The 17220-nt window shown below is 43.9% G+C and overlaps 1 protein-coding gene across 1 annotated transcript in view; it reads right to left on the reverse strand.

The window, feature by feature from the left end:
- Positions 1 to 5701: 5701 nt before the first annotated feature.
- Positions 5702 to 17220, reverse strand: part of POF1B (POF1B actin binding protein) — a 44367-nt gene continuing 32848 nt past the window's right edge. Inside the window, exons 12-17 of the mRNA XM_063142058.1 lie at positions 16643 to 16795; positions 15750 to 15860; positions 14984 to 15112; positions 13580 to 13656; positions 11702 to 11816; positions 5702 to 10946 (exon numbers count right to left, since the gene is read on the reverse strand). Coding sequence (XP_062998128.1) covers positions 10926 to 10946; positions 11702 to 11816; positions 13580 to 13656; positions 14984 to 15112; positions 15750 to 15860; positions 16643 to 16795 — 606 coding nt within the window. The 3' untranslated portion in view covers positions 5702 to 10925. The remainder of the gene's footprint in view (positions 10947 to 11701; positions 11817 to 13579; positions 13657 to 14983; positions 15113 to 15749; positions 15861 to 16642; positions 16796 to 17220) is intronic.

Consider the following 17220-nt stretch of genomic DNA (forward strand, 5'->3'; position numbering starts at 1 on the left):
TTTCATGTTTAAATGGTGTTGAAGCATCTGGGGATCCATAGTCTATACTGGATTGCCCCTGCCCAAGGCCGTAGACAGAACAATGACTAGGGGCTAGAAGTCCATCCCAGAAACCATGGAACGCTGCACAGCAGCTCCTCTTCCAAGGAGAAGACGTGGAACCATACAACCCACAAGTTTTTCTATCCCCGCCCCAGGAAGGTAGGAGAGCCAGAACCCATCCTGCGCAAAATGCATTTAAAGAGGAACAGGAGGCTAAAATCCTTACCTTGCTCCGCTCACCCTGCCAGGCAGGGCTTAAGCTAAACAGAAGACTCAGAGTTCAGAGCTCATTGTCTAGTTAAGAGTGTCAATCCTATTGGAATACGCTCAAAATTGCAATCACAATAAGCTTGAGAAATAATTGTCCCTTTGAATTTTCTCTATTAGAATGGGCGAAAATGCACGTAGAGAAAGGTGGTTAGTTTGAGGACTTCCTTCGTTTCGCTAGTGGTGTGTGAGTTTTGATGTTATAATACCATTGTTTTATTTCATTTGTTTCTAAAATGTATGTGCTCTAGCTAATAGCTCTTGGAGTGATGTACAATACAAAACAATATCTGTAGAAATCCAAATTAAAACAGCATAATGAAAAGGTCTTTTCCCCCAGCAAAATAATGAAGCAGGTAGCAGGCAGACCTCTTTGGGGTGGTCGTTTCATAAGTGTGGAGCTACTATTGAAAAGGCCCACTTCCCAAGTAGATCTTCCAAATGTCAACGTTCAACGTCACTAGGAACAGGACCCCCAATGACAATTATTATTATTATTATTATTTATTTATATAGCACCATCAATGTACATGGTGCTGTACAGATTATACACAGTAAATAGCAAGACCCTGCCACATAGGCTTACAATCTATTAAAGTTGCAGTAAACAATAAGGAGGGAAAGAGAATGCAAACAGGCGCAGGGAAGTGTAAACAGGCACCGGGTAGGGTGAAGCTAACAGTATAGAGTCAGAACAAACTCAATATTTAAAAGCTATAGGGAAAAGAAAAGTTTTTAGCTGAGTTTTAAAAGCTGTGATTGAGTTGGTAGTTCTCAAGTGTTCTGGAAGAGCGTTCCAGGCGTAAGGGGCAGCAGAAGAAAAAGGACGAAGCCGAGTAAGGGAAGTGGAGGTCCTTGGGCAGGCGAGAAGCATGGCATCAGAGGAGCGGAGAGCACGAGCGGGGGAATAGTGTGAGATGAGAGAGGAGAGATAGGCAGGAGCTAGACCGTGAAAAGCTTTGAAGGTCAATCTCAGGGCTTGAGTACGAATATATGAGAAGAGATGCTCCTTCAGATTCTGTGGCCCCAAACTGTGAAGGCCTTTACAGGTTAACACCAGCACTTTGAATTGTGCCCAGAAATGAACCATGAAAGTGATACAATACTGGCAAAATATAATCATAAGGCACTCTTACAATCATTACTTTAGCCACCATGTTTTGTACTAACTGAAGTTTTCAGACCACCTTCAAGGGAAACCCCACATACAATGCACTGCGGAAATCTAAACGAATTGTTATACCTTGTCCTTTGTTTATACCTTGTTCCTCTTTCTATTCTCAGTCATTTATTGAATTTGTAGTAGCTGAATGAGATTTGCAGCCATGACATTTATTTCAAAGTAGGCAGAAAGGACAAGTAGCTGTCTTGTCCCAGTAGAAAAATTCACAATCCTCTAGTTTTGAATTAATTTTCAAACTCATGCTGTGATATTCTAATAGTATGTGACTATGTTAACAAATTTGACTTGTATTTATCTCTACCTCTGTGGTTAATGTGCTCACCACCGCATCTTTCTTAATTCTGAAAATATTTTGTAGCCGGGATCAGGTATGTATGTACATGGTTACCGATGCTCATTTTATCTTTTTTTTACTTTTAAAGTGTTTATTCCCATCAGGGCAACAGAAGCAAACTCCCATTTTATTGATTTATTTTATAATATGTATATCCGGATGCTCATTTTATTTGTGGTCATGATGGTGCTGTGATTTCAGTGAGTTTACAATGTGAAATTGCACATAAGTATTGCTTTTTTAATCTGTTGTTTTGGGGGAGGGGGCAGAGGGGAATGTATAACATCACGCACGTAGAAGCACTTGCAAAGCATGAATGGGGGGGGAGTAGCAGAGAGGAGAAATGTTGGTTTTGTGCTTCACAGCTGAAGTAATGCACATGGCCATCTGAAAGTCCCTCCTTCTCAGGCCATTAAGTCAATAGCCTAAAAATTCCTGTCTACACCACTGATCCTGTTTTCTAGCGGAGATGTGCTGGGCTGTAACTCCCATAATTCTCAGCCAATAGTCATAATGACTTGGAATTATGGGAGTTGCAGTCCCAACACATCTGGAAGACACCAGATTTGGGGGAAGACATGGGGCATGTCTAGATGGGGCAATATCTCGGGGATTGTCCTGGGATCTTTCCTGTGCGTCCACATTACGCACAGGGCATCCCAGGAGCAGGGAGGGATGATCCCTCCCTTGCCTCGGGATATCGCCCTACCCTTTAATTCCAATTTTTCCCACGGTCTCAGGATGATCCCAAGATTACGGGATGTGTGGCCCACCATTGCAGTTTTGTCCCAGCTACTCATGAGTAACCGCGAAGAGCCGGGGCCCTGGGCACAGAGCTGTTCAGGTGCTCCGTGCCCATAGGGGGTGGGGGGAGTGGGAGGTGTGTGTTTTTTAAGTACTTTTGTGAAGGAGTGCTCAAGCGCTCATCTTGAGTTAAAAAATCCAAAATGGCGTCCTCTTCCTCTTGGGACATCATGCGCCGCGTGTAGACAAGGGACGATCTCACGATCTTCCTCCACCCCCTTCGTCTAGCCATGCCGTAGATGTAATCATGCCAGTCTTGAGAATCCAACCTGTGAGTTTGTGCTTTTGTTCAAGTGCACACAAACAGGGCTCCAGCAGAGCTCCCGTGGTTACCCTCTGATCCCATAAGTTGGGGCAGGGCTGTGTAAAAGGATTCCATCAGCACAGCGTGCAAGCAATTGCAGTGCTTTGGATCGAGGCCAACGAATACAAAGTATGGTGATAAAGAACTGCTTTACTGAGTGAAATGTTACAGCCCAGTGCTAGCACTCGTTCTGCATCCCACGTAAGTGCTCCAAGGAAGGTGTACTACGCTCCCAAAGCAACCTAACATCAAACAGGATATCTTCTTGGCAGATGCTGTAGAAAAGTGAGATGCATCCATTTTGCCGTGAAACTTATCTGCAGGTTCTGGTTTTATTTTAACTGACTTGGCAGCTCAAGTGTGAATCAATTTAGCTGGAGGTAAAGCACTGATAAAATAATGCGACTTGCTTACAAGTAAATGTGCCTGTTCAGAAGACACCTTAAATCCTGTTGGTTAAGGCTTTTGGTTATGTAGCGGGATTTAAGGTGTCTTGTGCAATGTGCTTTGCTAAACCCTGCTCATTCACTAACCACAGTCGGACCGTCTGCATTAGGGTTAGTGGCTCTAACCATGGCACAAAGTGTTGTGTACAACAACACAGCTTGTGGTTAGTGCTAACCCCAGAAAACCAGTTTCTCTAACCACAAGAGCCTGAAGTATCACCTGAACAGGCCCGTTATCTTTCGGTTCAGGATCTGCTTGGTCCATTTAAATGTGCTTGCCTTCTCAACACTCCAAAATGTAATCTTACAACCCTCGAGATGGATCTGCCTGCAAAAGCTCTCCTTTAATCAGTTAGTTGTAAAGTGAATTGTAAAAGTTGAGGGAAAGGGCTTCCTTGGCAAGAGTACACAACTTAGCTAGAATAATTATCGAGTCACTCACTCATGTTTTGTATTTACATGGAAAATTACTTTTTCATTGAAGCGTATAAAAAGACGGTACATCTGCTTCATTCAGCCATGAATACAAAAATGATTCTTCCCCCCCTCCCCCCCAAAATGTAAGCCAGGGTCAAAAGAACCACACGGCTTGTCCCATGTACTTGCTGGGCCCAATTTTCTGTAACACCTTGCCCAATGCCACTTTTAAAATCAGGGAATTGGATTCAGATTAACGTTGGATCAATGGAACTGTCGGAATTCAAGTTCCCTACCCACACCCCTCTTCAGCCTCCTAAGAATGTGGGGTGAGCTGGGGGGGGATGAGAAGAGGGAGCCCCCAAAATCAGGCAGAGAGCCCTTCCAGAAATATTAAAATATTTCTGACTCCAAAAATGGCACTCAAGCCTTCCTGTTCATATATTTTTGTGATAAAAGTCTCTCCTGTTAATAGGTAAAGGGTGGTCAGACGCAAAAGAGGGGACCACTAGTTGTGCAGAGGAGGGAATTTTACCTTGCCTTACATTATGTATTTGCTACATTGTAAAATGTGAAAACTGACATTTATGATGGGGGGGCGAGGGGGAAAGGCTTTGGCTTAGTTTCGTAAAAGCCAAGTGTTTCAAAGATCACCTAAATTAAGATCTACAGCCTTCTTTCCTGTTGTGTCAGTTCTGTTAAGCTGCAAAACCTATAGATAAGAGGTGATAATTCCTCTGATTACTTAGGCGTGAATCAGCTTACATTATGAAAACATACAAGGGTCTTTTACCTCCCTGGGAGAAATCTTCTAGCAGGTTTTGTCTCTTGTATAGTCCATCCTAAAAAAGCAAGGATTACACAGGCAGCTTGGTCAGCCCTAGCCAGAAGGCTCATCAGTCAAACAACCCTGGCTTGCTATATGCCAATTCTATTAGCCTATCAGCCCATCATGTGGCTCTTAGCCACACCACATATGCAAGTAGTCTTGTATGGGCACAGGTGTGTGTCTCTCTTTGTACGTGGGTGGTAAAGGCACCTCTGCTGCTACAAACAGCTGTGCAGAACCACATGCTACAAAATGGGTAAGGCAACATTTTTTCTTGGCCCAGTGTGACACAAGAGTGGACAAGCTTCTGGAGTTGCACAGAATATCAGCATCCAAAGGTTGTGGGCTCTCCCACATTAGAGACCTTCAAGAGGCAGCTGGACAACCATCTGTCAGGGATGCTTTAGGGTGGATTCCTGCATTGAGCAGGGGGTTGGACTCGATGGCCTTGTAGGCCCCTTCCCACTTTGCTATTCTATGACTATGATTCTATGAAATAGGCCCAATACTGAAGAGCCTGGAACATTATCTCTTGCATTCTTTAAAAGGGTTAAAAGCAGCTTGGGGGTGGGAGGGGATTTTTCATTGGGAAATGGCCCAGAAATAGGTCATGCCCCACCAATTAACAGTTCTAAAGAACTAGCCACCATGTCAATTGGAGGTGCTGGCCATATCTGCAGGGCCCCAGGTTGAGGGAGGCTGTGCTAGACTTCATTGGCAAATCTCTTCGTCAAGTCCTGCTTCTAGCAGCTTCTGAATTTCCTGCAAGTTCTGGCAACTGCTAAAGGTGCAGGAGCCCACCTAGCATTCAAAACAATAACTCTACCAGCTTGACACATCATGCCTGTTTGAATATTCAATTTTTATTTATTTAACACAGTAAGATACTAGTGTAAAACCTGTTGCATTTTCAGACCTTACTTCTGGTTTGAACCTTTATAAACATTTTTGTATTGAGTTTTATCATGTTGTGTTTTATGCTCTGAACTGTTGTGAACCACCTAGGTATTTTCAGCTACTGGGCAACATAGAAATGGGATAAATGAATAGAAAGAACCAGAGACAGCTAAGAAACCAAGCTTACAAATATCTTTATTTTATTTAACAAAGATACAGTCATGGCCACCCCTGTACAAAGTCAAGGGCGTATTAATACACATACATGCTGTATGTGTTGACTCCAAAATGACCATCATTCCTCAGGCTAGGAGGAAAGAAAAGGGCGTAACCCACACCCGCAAAGCAAATTATTACAAAAACCCAGTAAAGCAATATTTTATAGCTGCATAGGCAACACCTGCTTTGAACCATTTTAGCTGCAAAACTCTCCGCCTCCTGCCTATGTTGTAGTGAAGTGCTCGGGAATTGTGCCAGGAGTATTCAAGCACGTTTGTCCAATTTCCATGCATTTCATTGGGTTCACAATCGACTTTGCCCTTTGTGAATTGCCTCTTCACTTTGCTTTCCCAGATTTCAGCATTATTGTATTAAAAAAAGCAAAAGAGGGGTAAGGGAGCTTCAAACTGTACTCTGACAGAATAGAACCGCCTTGTGCCTTTCAAATCAATCAAATTTCTTTTTCTTCTGTCTTTTTAACCTATAAATAGGTGTATTCAACTTAAGGCAGAGATCTACTACCCACATACAGCAGCCTAATCAGGGTACATAAATGTGCATTTGCTGCCTGCCTGGGAATGAAAAAAAATTGGGGAAGGAGGGGAAATATAGGGCATATGAGCCGAGCTGAACTCGGTAGGTCACGAATTGTGTTCTATGAATTGCAGGATGTTCTAAATCCATTAAATATGACCAAGACATCCCCATTTTGTTTTTTCATTACAGAAACCACAGAAGAAGCAAAAATCCTCCAATTAATTCATTGGCTTATGCATAATAGAATGAGCCCAGAGCTATTTTTCTGCCCACTTTAAGCTTTCCCACATTAAAATGAAACGGAACCGCCCATCACGTTGAATTTTTAATTTCCATGTAAATTTCAAATCACGTTGACATCCAGTGATATATTTTTTTTTAGTTCACCAAGTCTAGGTCTAAACATGCAACTCATACATACAGAAAGCTCAATCCAAGTGTACTCAGAAGTTAACCCCACAAACTTCGCTAGGAATGTCTTCTTAAAAGCCTTCACAGGACTACAACCTTAAAGCCGGTGATCCAGTTTCAGGGATTTAATTTTTTGATGTTGATGATACCAAGTTGTGGTTATTTTGTAACAAAACAGCTTTATTGGACAAAGCTCAGGTTGTTTTTCAGTACGGAGGATGAATAAGAAAAAAAGCTCTAAGTGTAAAATAGGAAATCATGTAATATCAAGCTAAAGAGAACACTTGTACACCTTCTAACAGTCACCATTGGTAAAACAAATTCAATAATATTTTTTTAAGGCTTGGTCCTCAGGAAAACTGTGTCTTGGGAGATTACAGTCCTATCCCCCCAACCAAACCCCACCACCAATGCACAGCCTGAGGACCCTATTTTTACTATTAGGAACCTAAGAAAAGCCCTGTTGGATCAGACCAAGGGTCCATCTAGTCCAGCACCTGTTCACTCAGTGGCCAGCTGTCAACCAGGGAGCCACAAGCAGGACACGGTGCAACAGCATTCTCCCACCCATGTTCCCCAGCAACTGGTGCATATAGGCCCACTGCCTCTGATACTGGAGGCAGCACATAGCTATCAGTACTAGTAGCCATTGATAGCCTTCTCCCCCAGGAATTTATCCATCCCCCTTCTACAGCCATCCAAATGGGTGCCCATCACCACATCTTGTCCTAGTGAATTCCAGAGTTTAACTATGCACTCTGTGAAGAAGTACTTCCTTTGATCTATCCTGGATCTCATCCCGTTTTGTTCATCTAATGCAGCTCCAAAGATCAATCCAGCCAGTGATAGTTTCAGTTCCACATTCGGCGCTTAACATCTACTGGTGTTCCGGAAAGGCTAAACTAGCAGCAACACCTTCGATGTGGCATCACGGAACATGACGTCACTTTGGAAGATACACCAGCGCAAATGTTCAGCATCAAACCATGAGGCCAAACATGGGAAAGTAACTTTCACACTCTTGCTGCTACCCCTTCCCCCTGCCAGCTTTTAATCAATGACTGCAGTCCAGAGAAAGTTAGGTGCCGCTCCATCCCATTGAGGGGATAAAAAAATATCAATGGCATTTAATTGCACAGTTAACACATGTCACCTGCTCGTCCAGCTGCCATTATTAGCCTACAGCTATATACTCCCCAAACTAGGTGAGCAAGAGGGGTGTCCTCCTTCAGCACTAGGTTGAGGAGAAAGTAGTGAGACTTCTATGGGAGGAAAAGGCTCACTGTGGCATTACCCCACAGTTCTGTTCCCTTAGGTATGCCTAGTGAGGGCAGAATGTTGGACTGAGTGGGTGTGGCTGATGTTGCTGTGAAAGGTGGGCAGGAGTATAAATGTGGGCGTCTAGAGCTTGGGGGTTGGTTAGTTGGTTGGGAGTGTCTGTGAGGATTGTCAGTGGTGTGGGGAGTGAAAGGAGATAAGATTTTAAGAGATTTAAAATTCCTGTTATTAAAACTAGTAGTTTAACTTGAATTTGAAGTAACTAAGATCTGTTAAACAAAAAGAAACGTTTTATTTTGTTTTGTTACCTCAAACCACGTGTCTGCTTGGCTTTATCACCTGCTCTGCAGTTCCTATCGTAAACACCTTCTATAACTTTAGAAGTCTTTATCACCTGCTCTGCAGTTCCTTTCGTAAACACCTTCTATAGCTATAGGACTCTTCAAATACTTAAAAGGTTGTCACACAGAGGAGGGCCAGGATCTCTTCTCGATCCTCCCAGAGTGCAGGACATGGAATAATGGGCTGAAGTTACAGGAAGCCAGATTCCGGCTGGACATCAGGAAAAACTTCCTGACTGTTAGAGCAGTACGACAACGGGACCAGTTACCTAGGGAGGTTGTGGGCTCTCCCACACTAGAGGCCTTCAAGAGGCAGCTGGACTACCATCTGTCAGGGATGCTTTAGGGTGGATTCCTGCATTGAGCAGGGGGTTGGACTCGATGGCCTTGTAGGCCCCTTCCAACTCTGCTATTCTATGATTCTATAAAACCTTCAGCTGATTACATATACAGTAAAACCTTTTTCAGATTCTAGCTTTTACCCTCTCATAGGAGGGAAAGGTTGTGTTTTACCCTACCCTCAGGTGGTTCAAGTGGTGGTGCTTGGCTTGAGGAGGGTTTGTGTGCAACAAGGCCTGGTGTAGGAGGCCTGTGTCGTGACACTCACCTATGGTCATGCCAATCCGAGGTGTGGTGGCGATCTCAAAGTTGCAAGAGCGATAATACAATTCCACGGCCACTTCAGAAAACTCCCAAAGGCGATATCTAATTTTCTCAGGATGGCAGCCATTAATACTTCCAACTTATGTTGACCCATCTATAATGGGAAATGATCAATTCATATCCCCAGCACATAGGATTTTTTTCCCTTCCACCATGAGAAGCATACAAACAAGTTTACTATATACAAGCTAACCTTGGCTGTTCAAGCTTTTCCGCTTGAACATATACAGCAATGGGATGACAATGACAGCAGCAACAAAAGAACAGACTAGCAAACAGGGTTACATTTCAGAACTGGTACATCTGAAGTTAGGCCTCATCTAGAGTAACATCCTGGTTAGGCCTCATCTAGAGTATTGCGTCCAGTTCTGGGCTCCACAATTCAAGAAGGACACAGACAAACTGGAGCATGTTCAGAGGAGAGCAACCAGGATGGATCAGGGGTCTGGAAACAAAGCCCTATGAAGAGAGACTGAAAGAACTGGGCCTGTTTAGCCTGGAGAAGAGAAGATTGAGGGGAGACATGATAGCACTCTTCAAATACTTAAAAGCTTGTCACACAGAGGATGGCCAAGATCTCTTCTCGATCCTCCCAGAGTGCAGGACACGGGCTGAAGTTACAGGAAGCCAGATTCCGGCTGGACATCAGGAAAAACTTCCTGACTGTTAGAGCAGTACGATAATGGAACTAGTTACCTAGGGAGATTGTGGTCTCTCCCACACTAGAGGCCTTCAAGAGGCAGCTGGACAGCCATCTGTCAGGGATGCTTTAGGGTGGATTCCTGCATTGAGCAGGGGGTTGGACTCAATGGCCTTATAGGTCCCTTCCAACTCTACTATTCTATGATTCTAAGTGTCCATTTAAAAATGGAGGCGAAACATGTACTAATGTGTAATGTGTGTTTCTGTTGTGTGTGTCTGGTTTCAAAGGAGAGGGGCTAGCTGGTGAGATTGTATTGGGGGGAAATATGTTCATCAACTAGATATGATTTACCACAATTGTCATCAAGTGGACGTGCTTTACTCAAGTGGCTGTCCTGGACAGCCCACGTCAAGGACAATATCCTTGACAATAAGCTTTCCCGGAAAGTAGCCTACCCAGCTCCCGCTTATCTCCTTGCAGTGGACTACATCAGGAGAGGATATTCTGGGATAAGGGGACACAGGCAGCAGATGGAGATCTTCCGTTAGCTAACTGGTGACTTTCAGTAGATCCCCAAGAGTTTCTGATTCCCAATACTTTAAACAAGAGCAAAGGAAAAACACACACACACACGCCTGCCATGACTGGTCTTGTGTGATTTGCTTATCTCTCCGCCTTAGTATTCCTCATATCAAAAATGGGTGTAGGAAGTGGTTGCTTTAGACAAGGTCTTCATTCAGCTTTGCGGGCCAGTTTTAGAAGATGGCCTTAGAAGCCCCTCCCTGATCTCTAGGAACCCATGTTGAGATTTGTATATATGTCCCAGGATATGGTTCACAGGGTGCTGAAGGTAACTGACTCAGTTCGCTGAGCTGCCATTTTCTGTCTGGCTCTGGTTGGTAGACCTCAGGGTTGTAACAAACAGCATAATAGATCTTGCAAGCCCAAACTCTGCCCACTTCAGTTCTAGGCTAGATTCACGGTTCCCACTTAACTGCCCTAATGGACACCAGGGTTCCCCAGTTGACACAGTTAAGGTTGGAGGTACCAAGTCTGAAACAATCAAGGTCAAGACTCAGACATCCCACGCCCCACCCCAAACCTTTTGTATCCTGTAGTGCGCCTGTAATGCTTTCCCCCAGCCCTGGCTGCACGTGAGTTTCAGACATGAAGCAATAACTGGGGGTGGGTTAAGAAACAAGCAGAAGAAAATAATAATGTAACAACATTCATTGGTATGCGAAAGTCCTCTGATCCGCCGGGACTTGTCCGCGGGACTTGTTCATTCCTGAAAGAAGCAAGCAGTTTTTTTAATCGGAAGTAAAGGATTCCTCTTGCAAAACAAACGAGACACGTTATGCATCCGCAGGTGTTCGTTTAGGGAGATATTTTAAAAGATAAATTGCTATTTATCGCGCTCAAACCAGTTCAATGCCCGCCTTGCAACTCTGCGTAAAAAAACCCGACGAAAATTAAAGGTTTCCCAACTAGGGTGAAGAGGGCTGCTTCAATATTCTCAAGACTCCAAAATTTGGGGAGAGGATGGGCTTGGGCATAGAGCTTAACGAATTCCCAATTTTGCCCCCACCCTGAAACCAGTCCTGTCTCTACAGCTTGCAAATATCCAGTGTTTGCAACCCATATTGCCTTGGGTATGCAGAAATGATTGAATAGATCTCTCACTTTTAGGATTATTATTTTTTAAATACGGGTACATATTTCGGATTTCATCCACGAAAGGCCAGGCATCGCCATACCTCCCCCCAACCCCACCAAAACAGGTTTCCCTTGAGGCCATTTGCCTGCTTCTAAATGCAATGATCCAAACACCATAAAGTGATGTCAGCATCATGGTGCTCTATTTTGACTCTGTGATAAACATACAACCACTGATCCCTAGAAGGGTCAGCAAAGCTGGAAAGCCAAGATTTGAAAGATTCATATCCAATAAGCTGTGTTGTATCCAAGCAGTGAAATACCGCTATGGATGGGAATCTATTATGCTCATTTTGCACTGGGCTCCATTGGAATAGCGCTTCTTTCTCAGTGGCTTCTGGAACAGACAATTCCCCTAGAGAGGACTTACCTGCTTCCACACTTCTCCAGTTTTCTCAATGACAATCGTCTGCGATTCCTTGACGGGCGAAGTGACGTTATAGTCATCGGACAAGAGGCCAAGGATGGGATATTGATTCCTGTACCTGGCATTTGAAAAGCGTCTGTCAGGGTTGCTTTTGAAATACTGCACATGATGCCCTAAGCATTCTAAGAATGCCGCACTTGGGAGCTTCAGGAAAAAGAGGAAGGCAGAATATTTCTCTTGCATTACTTCAATTCTGCACACTCAAGCACACATCTGGTTAAAAGCACTATCCCGCACATGCCTACTCAGAAGCATGTCCCATTGAGCTCAATGAGGCTCACTCCCAGGTAAGTGTGCTTCACATTGCAACCTCATTTTCTGCCCCTTTAATTTACACATCAGTAAATGGACCAGGCATTTATCTCTATTAATTTTAGGTGTAAGAGCCGGACAGACAAAAGCAACACCATTTCTTGTGTTGTTTCTTCTTTGGTTTTTGCCCTTTTCTTTGAATTATTTTAGTCCTTTTCTAGCTTGGTTAAAAATATCATTAAAAAATTAATATGGTGCATAAGCACACACACCCTCGCTTGTGGCTTCCAAAGGAATTTTTAAAACTTTTTCATTCTGCTCAGCTTTTTAATTGATAAATTGCTTGATGTGAACCTACCCGTACACTACGCTCAACATCTAAGGTCCTCCTCCGGGTGCCTACCCCGAGGGAAGCTGGGAGAATGGCAACAAGGGAGAGGGCCCTCTCAGTGGTGGCCCCCCGACTGTGGAATGATCTCCCGACGAGGCTCGCCTGGCATCAACGTTGTTATCTTTTCATCGCCAGGTCAAGACTTTTCTTCCAGGCATTTAACAGCATCACCAGGTCAAGACTTTTCTTCCAGGAATTTAACAGCATATGCTGAGTTTTTTAACTGACCACAGAATAGTTGTTTTTAAAATGGATATTGTCTGTTTTTGTTTGTATTTTATGCTTTTTATGGTTTTAAATTGTGTTTTTGTTTGTATTTTATGCTTTTTATGGTTTTAAATTTTGTATATTTCTTTTTAATGTTCACTATTTTTAACTTTTGTAAACCGCCCAGAGAGCTTCGGCTATGGGGCGGTATATAAATGTAATAAATAATAATAATAATAGCTTCCACTTTGTTTGATACATTGAATTTATTAATAAATGCAAGCCTCCGTGTATGTATGTATGTGAGCATGGGAATAAAGGGTTTTAAATAGGGAAAACGTTTTATACTAAATATAAAGGTCACATAAATGAAGCAAAACATTGCTAAACCTGTATTAGTCAAATGTATATTGACACCTTCCACTAATTGAGAGGCAGTGCGACATAGTGATTAGCGTTGGATTCCAGTAGGCCAGAATTCAAATCCAGACCCAGCCATGATTTTGGACCAGTCATCAACTCTCAGTCTAACCTACCTACCAGACAGGATTGTTGTGAGGATAACTGTAACTCAGCCTGAAACCAACCCTAAGCACGTGCTCAGAAAACAGCGGCTTACTGCTTTCTCTGTTTATCCCTGCTTCTTCCATTGTTTCCCCGTATCTCAAATTTTAACTGTAGACTCCTTGGGGGCATAGACCCATTCTCTTGTAGTCTGTACAGTGCCATGCACACTGACGGCGTAATATAGTAAGAGTAAAACCAATAACAATAATACCATATTTCTTCGATTCTAAGACGCACTTTTCCCCCATATAAGCATCTCTAAAAATGGGGTGCGTCTTAGAATCGTGGGTGCGATTATTATTCTTAGAACCAAAGCTTTTTTTCTGTTGGTGGTACTGAAATTAGTGTGCGTCTTACAATCGAAGAAATACGGTAGTAACGACAGCAGCATGCAATGGCCTTACTTTTTAGTGATGATTGTCTTTGTTATTCCTTGGGATGGACTGATAGCTAGTTTTTCTTGCTTCAACCTGAAGAGTTCCTGAGAAAGATTTAAAAGGGAAAAAAACTGTTTCAGGCCAAAGGCACTCCTGATTTAGACATATTACATCAGAAGTAAAATATTCAACACCCCAATACATCAGAAGACCTAAGCTTGTTATAATTAAGCACCATTTTGCATCCAGATCCAGATCAAGAGGAATTTAGCTGTGTTGAAGTCCCATTGATTTGATTTGATTTATTACATTTATATACCGCCCCATAGCCGAAGCTCTCTGGGCGGTTTACATGAAACGTTGAATTCAAAGAGATCTACATTCGCTGTGAGTGAGGCTGCAATCCTGGACGTGCCTCTGAGGGAGTAAGCCCCATTAAAAACAGAGAGACTCACTTCAAAGTAAACCGGCATCAGATTGCTTTGCATGTCTCATTGACTTTAATGGGCTGGATCCAAACGTAGTTAGAGTAGACCACTGAAATCAATGGAACTTAAGTTAGTCATGGCTAACTTAAGACCCATTAAGAACGAGGCACACTGGATCAAATCCAAGGCATGTCGAGTCCATTATTCTGTTCATCAACCAAATGCCACAATAGGAACCCAACTGGTACATGAGCACAGTAGCAACTTCCTGTTCATAATCCCCAGCAACTGAGACCATAAGACATACTGCCTCTGACACTGGAGGTAATTAGTGCCATCCTGACTACTAGCCATTAACAGCCTTCTCCTCCATGAATTTATCTAATCCCCTTTTAAAGCCATCCAAGTTGGTGGCCACCACTCCATGCTGCGGTAGTGAATTCCATCGTTAGGCTACAGGTTGCGTGAAGAAGTATTTCATCTTGATTTCCATTGCCTTCAAGGAGTATTCCTTAAGCATGGATCCAACCCAACATGAATTAGGTGCATCTAACAACATTAGGATTGGGGCCATGGTATTTTTTATTACATGTGTAGGGGAGAGTGGGAGACCTGGGTGAACAGAGCAACACTGTGGAATACCCCATAAAACAATCATCTCAACATATATGTCAAAAGCCAAGAGACTACATAAGAGGGGTGTAGAACCTCCAGCCTGTAGGCCTAATTCAGCCCAATGGTCTCCCTGAATCAGCCCACAGAGTGTTTGGGATTCCTCCAGGGGGCAAGGTATAGAATCCCAGATTCCCTGGAGGGAGCCTCCACTGATATCTCCAACCTGAGATTGGAAATAACAGGAGGGATTCCCCTGTATGTCACTCTCCTAGGGAAGTGGTGCCATCCTGCGACATGGGGCAATCCCTAGTTCATCTCCCGGCGGCAACGGTGGACAACTCCAAACAGGCACCGTTTCCATCACTGTTGTCAAAGCAGAGCTGCTTACCTCTTCATACTGCTTGATGGTGGACTCTCTCTCATCCAGCCTTAAAGTCAACTCTTGCAGCCTCATCTGAAGGTCAATGTCCGTCCCTTGCTTCTTGGAAAGATCCCTCTGGAATTCCAATAACTGGGACTAGAAAGAAGGGAGCAACAGAGGACATGCTGAGGAGCATCAAAAAGGGAACTCTGCTATAGACAAGCTTTAAAAAAGGCGGGGTGTGTGTGTGTGTCAAGCAATGAAATTGACTAATATAGGGGGAAAGGAGCAGGTATAGCAAGAGTAAATGAACAAGGAAGTTAACAGTTTGGATCTCACATAAGCCATGATGTGGAGATAGTGACAGTGACCTATCTTATAAGGCAGTGGTTGTGAGAAAGAGCTACTGGTATCATTTATACTAGGGCTGTGCAGCCACCCCCCGATCCGCCTCGGAGGCCAATCCAGAGGCCCCGAAGTAGCCTCGATTCGCCTCGGCCTTCACCCAAACCACCTCGGATCCAGTTCGGAAGGGTCCGAATCACCCCGATCCGCTTCGGATTCGGATCCGAGGAGGTGCACAGACCTAATTTATGCTGTAAACTGGGACTTTTTAGTTTCATTATTTACTAAAACATTCATACTTCGCCTTTCAACCAAGAAGGGTCCCCAAGGTGACTTCAAAAACAAGATCAGGTTCAAATAAACAGTCAAAAAAAACTTTGCTATCTGCATTAGTATTTGGGGACATACAGAGGAGGCAAAATTATCTCCTCTAAAAATGCCAACATACCCTCAGGCAACGGATCTCTCGATCTTTATCCTCTCTGAGTTGGTTGATCATCTCTACATATCGGCTGGACAGTTCGTCAGCAGTGGTCTGACCCAGAGGGTTAGAGGAAGCCTGTGCCGGCAGAAACATCTTCAATTTAATTCAACTTTCAAGGCCGAAAACAGTGCAAATGATCCCATATAAGCCAGAGCCACTTTCAAGCCAAATGGAAATCGTCTACCTTGAGAACTGACACATGACGTTGTCTAAAAGGACTGCCATCATTTTATTTTTATTTATTTTTAAAAAATTATTGGCCACCTCCCAGGGCAGAAGCCCTCCCAAGGCGGCTTACAACAATAAAACACATAAAAACAGTTTAAACCATTAAAAGCAATAAAAACACACAACAAAATAGCAATCAAAACAATAAATGCTAAAAATAAAATCATCAAGAAACAATGGCAATAGCAGCAAATACTCATCATGAGAAGAAGGCCAGGGTAAAATAAAACATTTCTTAGGCCTTCTTAAAAACCTGCAAGGATGGAGCACGGCGGAGCTCCAATAGAAGGCTGTTCCAAGGATGTGGGGCCGCTGCAGAGAAGGCCCTCTCCGGTGCGGACCCCCACCTAATTTATCTCACAGGTGGGCATCTCCCCAAGTTCTCTACGAAGATATTTTCATTTTATTTTTTAAAACAAAGGGCCCAGGAAAAACTGGGGCTAGAACTGGGAACCCACAGATGTGTGCACTGCTGCTCTGTGGGACCAAAATGCAAAATAGGGGTGGCAGTTCTGCCCCCCTCTTTTACCATGATCTACCCCCTATCCCATCCCCCCCATCCAACATTTTCGAATTTCAAACGTCCAGTCCAGCATTATTAACCCAAACAAAGACCTGTCTTTCTTTACCTGGAGTCTCATGTTCTGGATTTCTTGCTCCAAGGCGCGTTTGCTGTACTCCAGGTCTTTCAGCCGGAATTCCCGATCCCCGTCACTGTGCCGGAGAGAGAGGAGCTGCTCTTCCAAGGAGCGGCATTTCAGAGTATACTCTCGGAGGGCTTGCTGTGAACAAACCAAGAGCAAAGGAGTTTGGATGAGCGTGCCCCTCGCCGTTCCGGAGAACCTAATCCTGGTAGAAGCTTCCTGCCCCGCAGACAGTCACAGAGGATGTGCTATGCATGTTCACCCCCTCTCATTAAAGAACGGGTGGGGCAGATGGCCCTCCGGGCCAAATGACATTAGGGAGCTCCTGCAAGCACTGCCCCCCTTCCCAACTGGAATCTTCTTGTTATCTCCAGTCTGTGTTGGAGATAACAAGGATCTCCTCTTCCCACTTCCTTCCCAAGCCCCTGGTAGCCTCCAGGTCTTGGGCAGGGGGAAAGGGCCCGTGAAGGGATCCCAGGCAGATTGTGAACCTTCGCAGGCCATGTTGTCTGTGGGCCAGAAGTTCCTCACCCCTACATTAAATTAAGTGGGCCACCATCCAT

This window comes from Elgaria multicarinata, chromosome 15 (assembly GCF_023053635.1).
Source record: "Elgaria multicarinata webbii isolate HBS135686 ecotype San Diego chromosome 15, rElgMul1.1.pri, whole genome shotgun sequence".
Taxonomy (NCBI): Eukaryota; Metazoa; Chordata; class Lepidosauria; order Squamata; family Anguidae; genus Elgaria; species Elgaria multicarinata.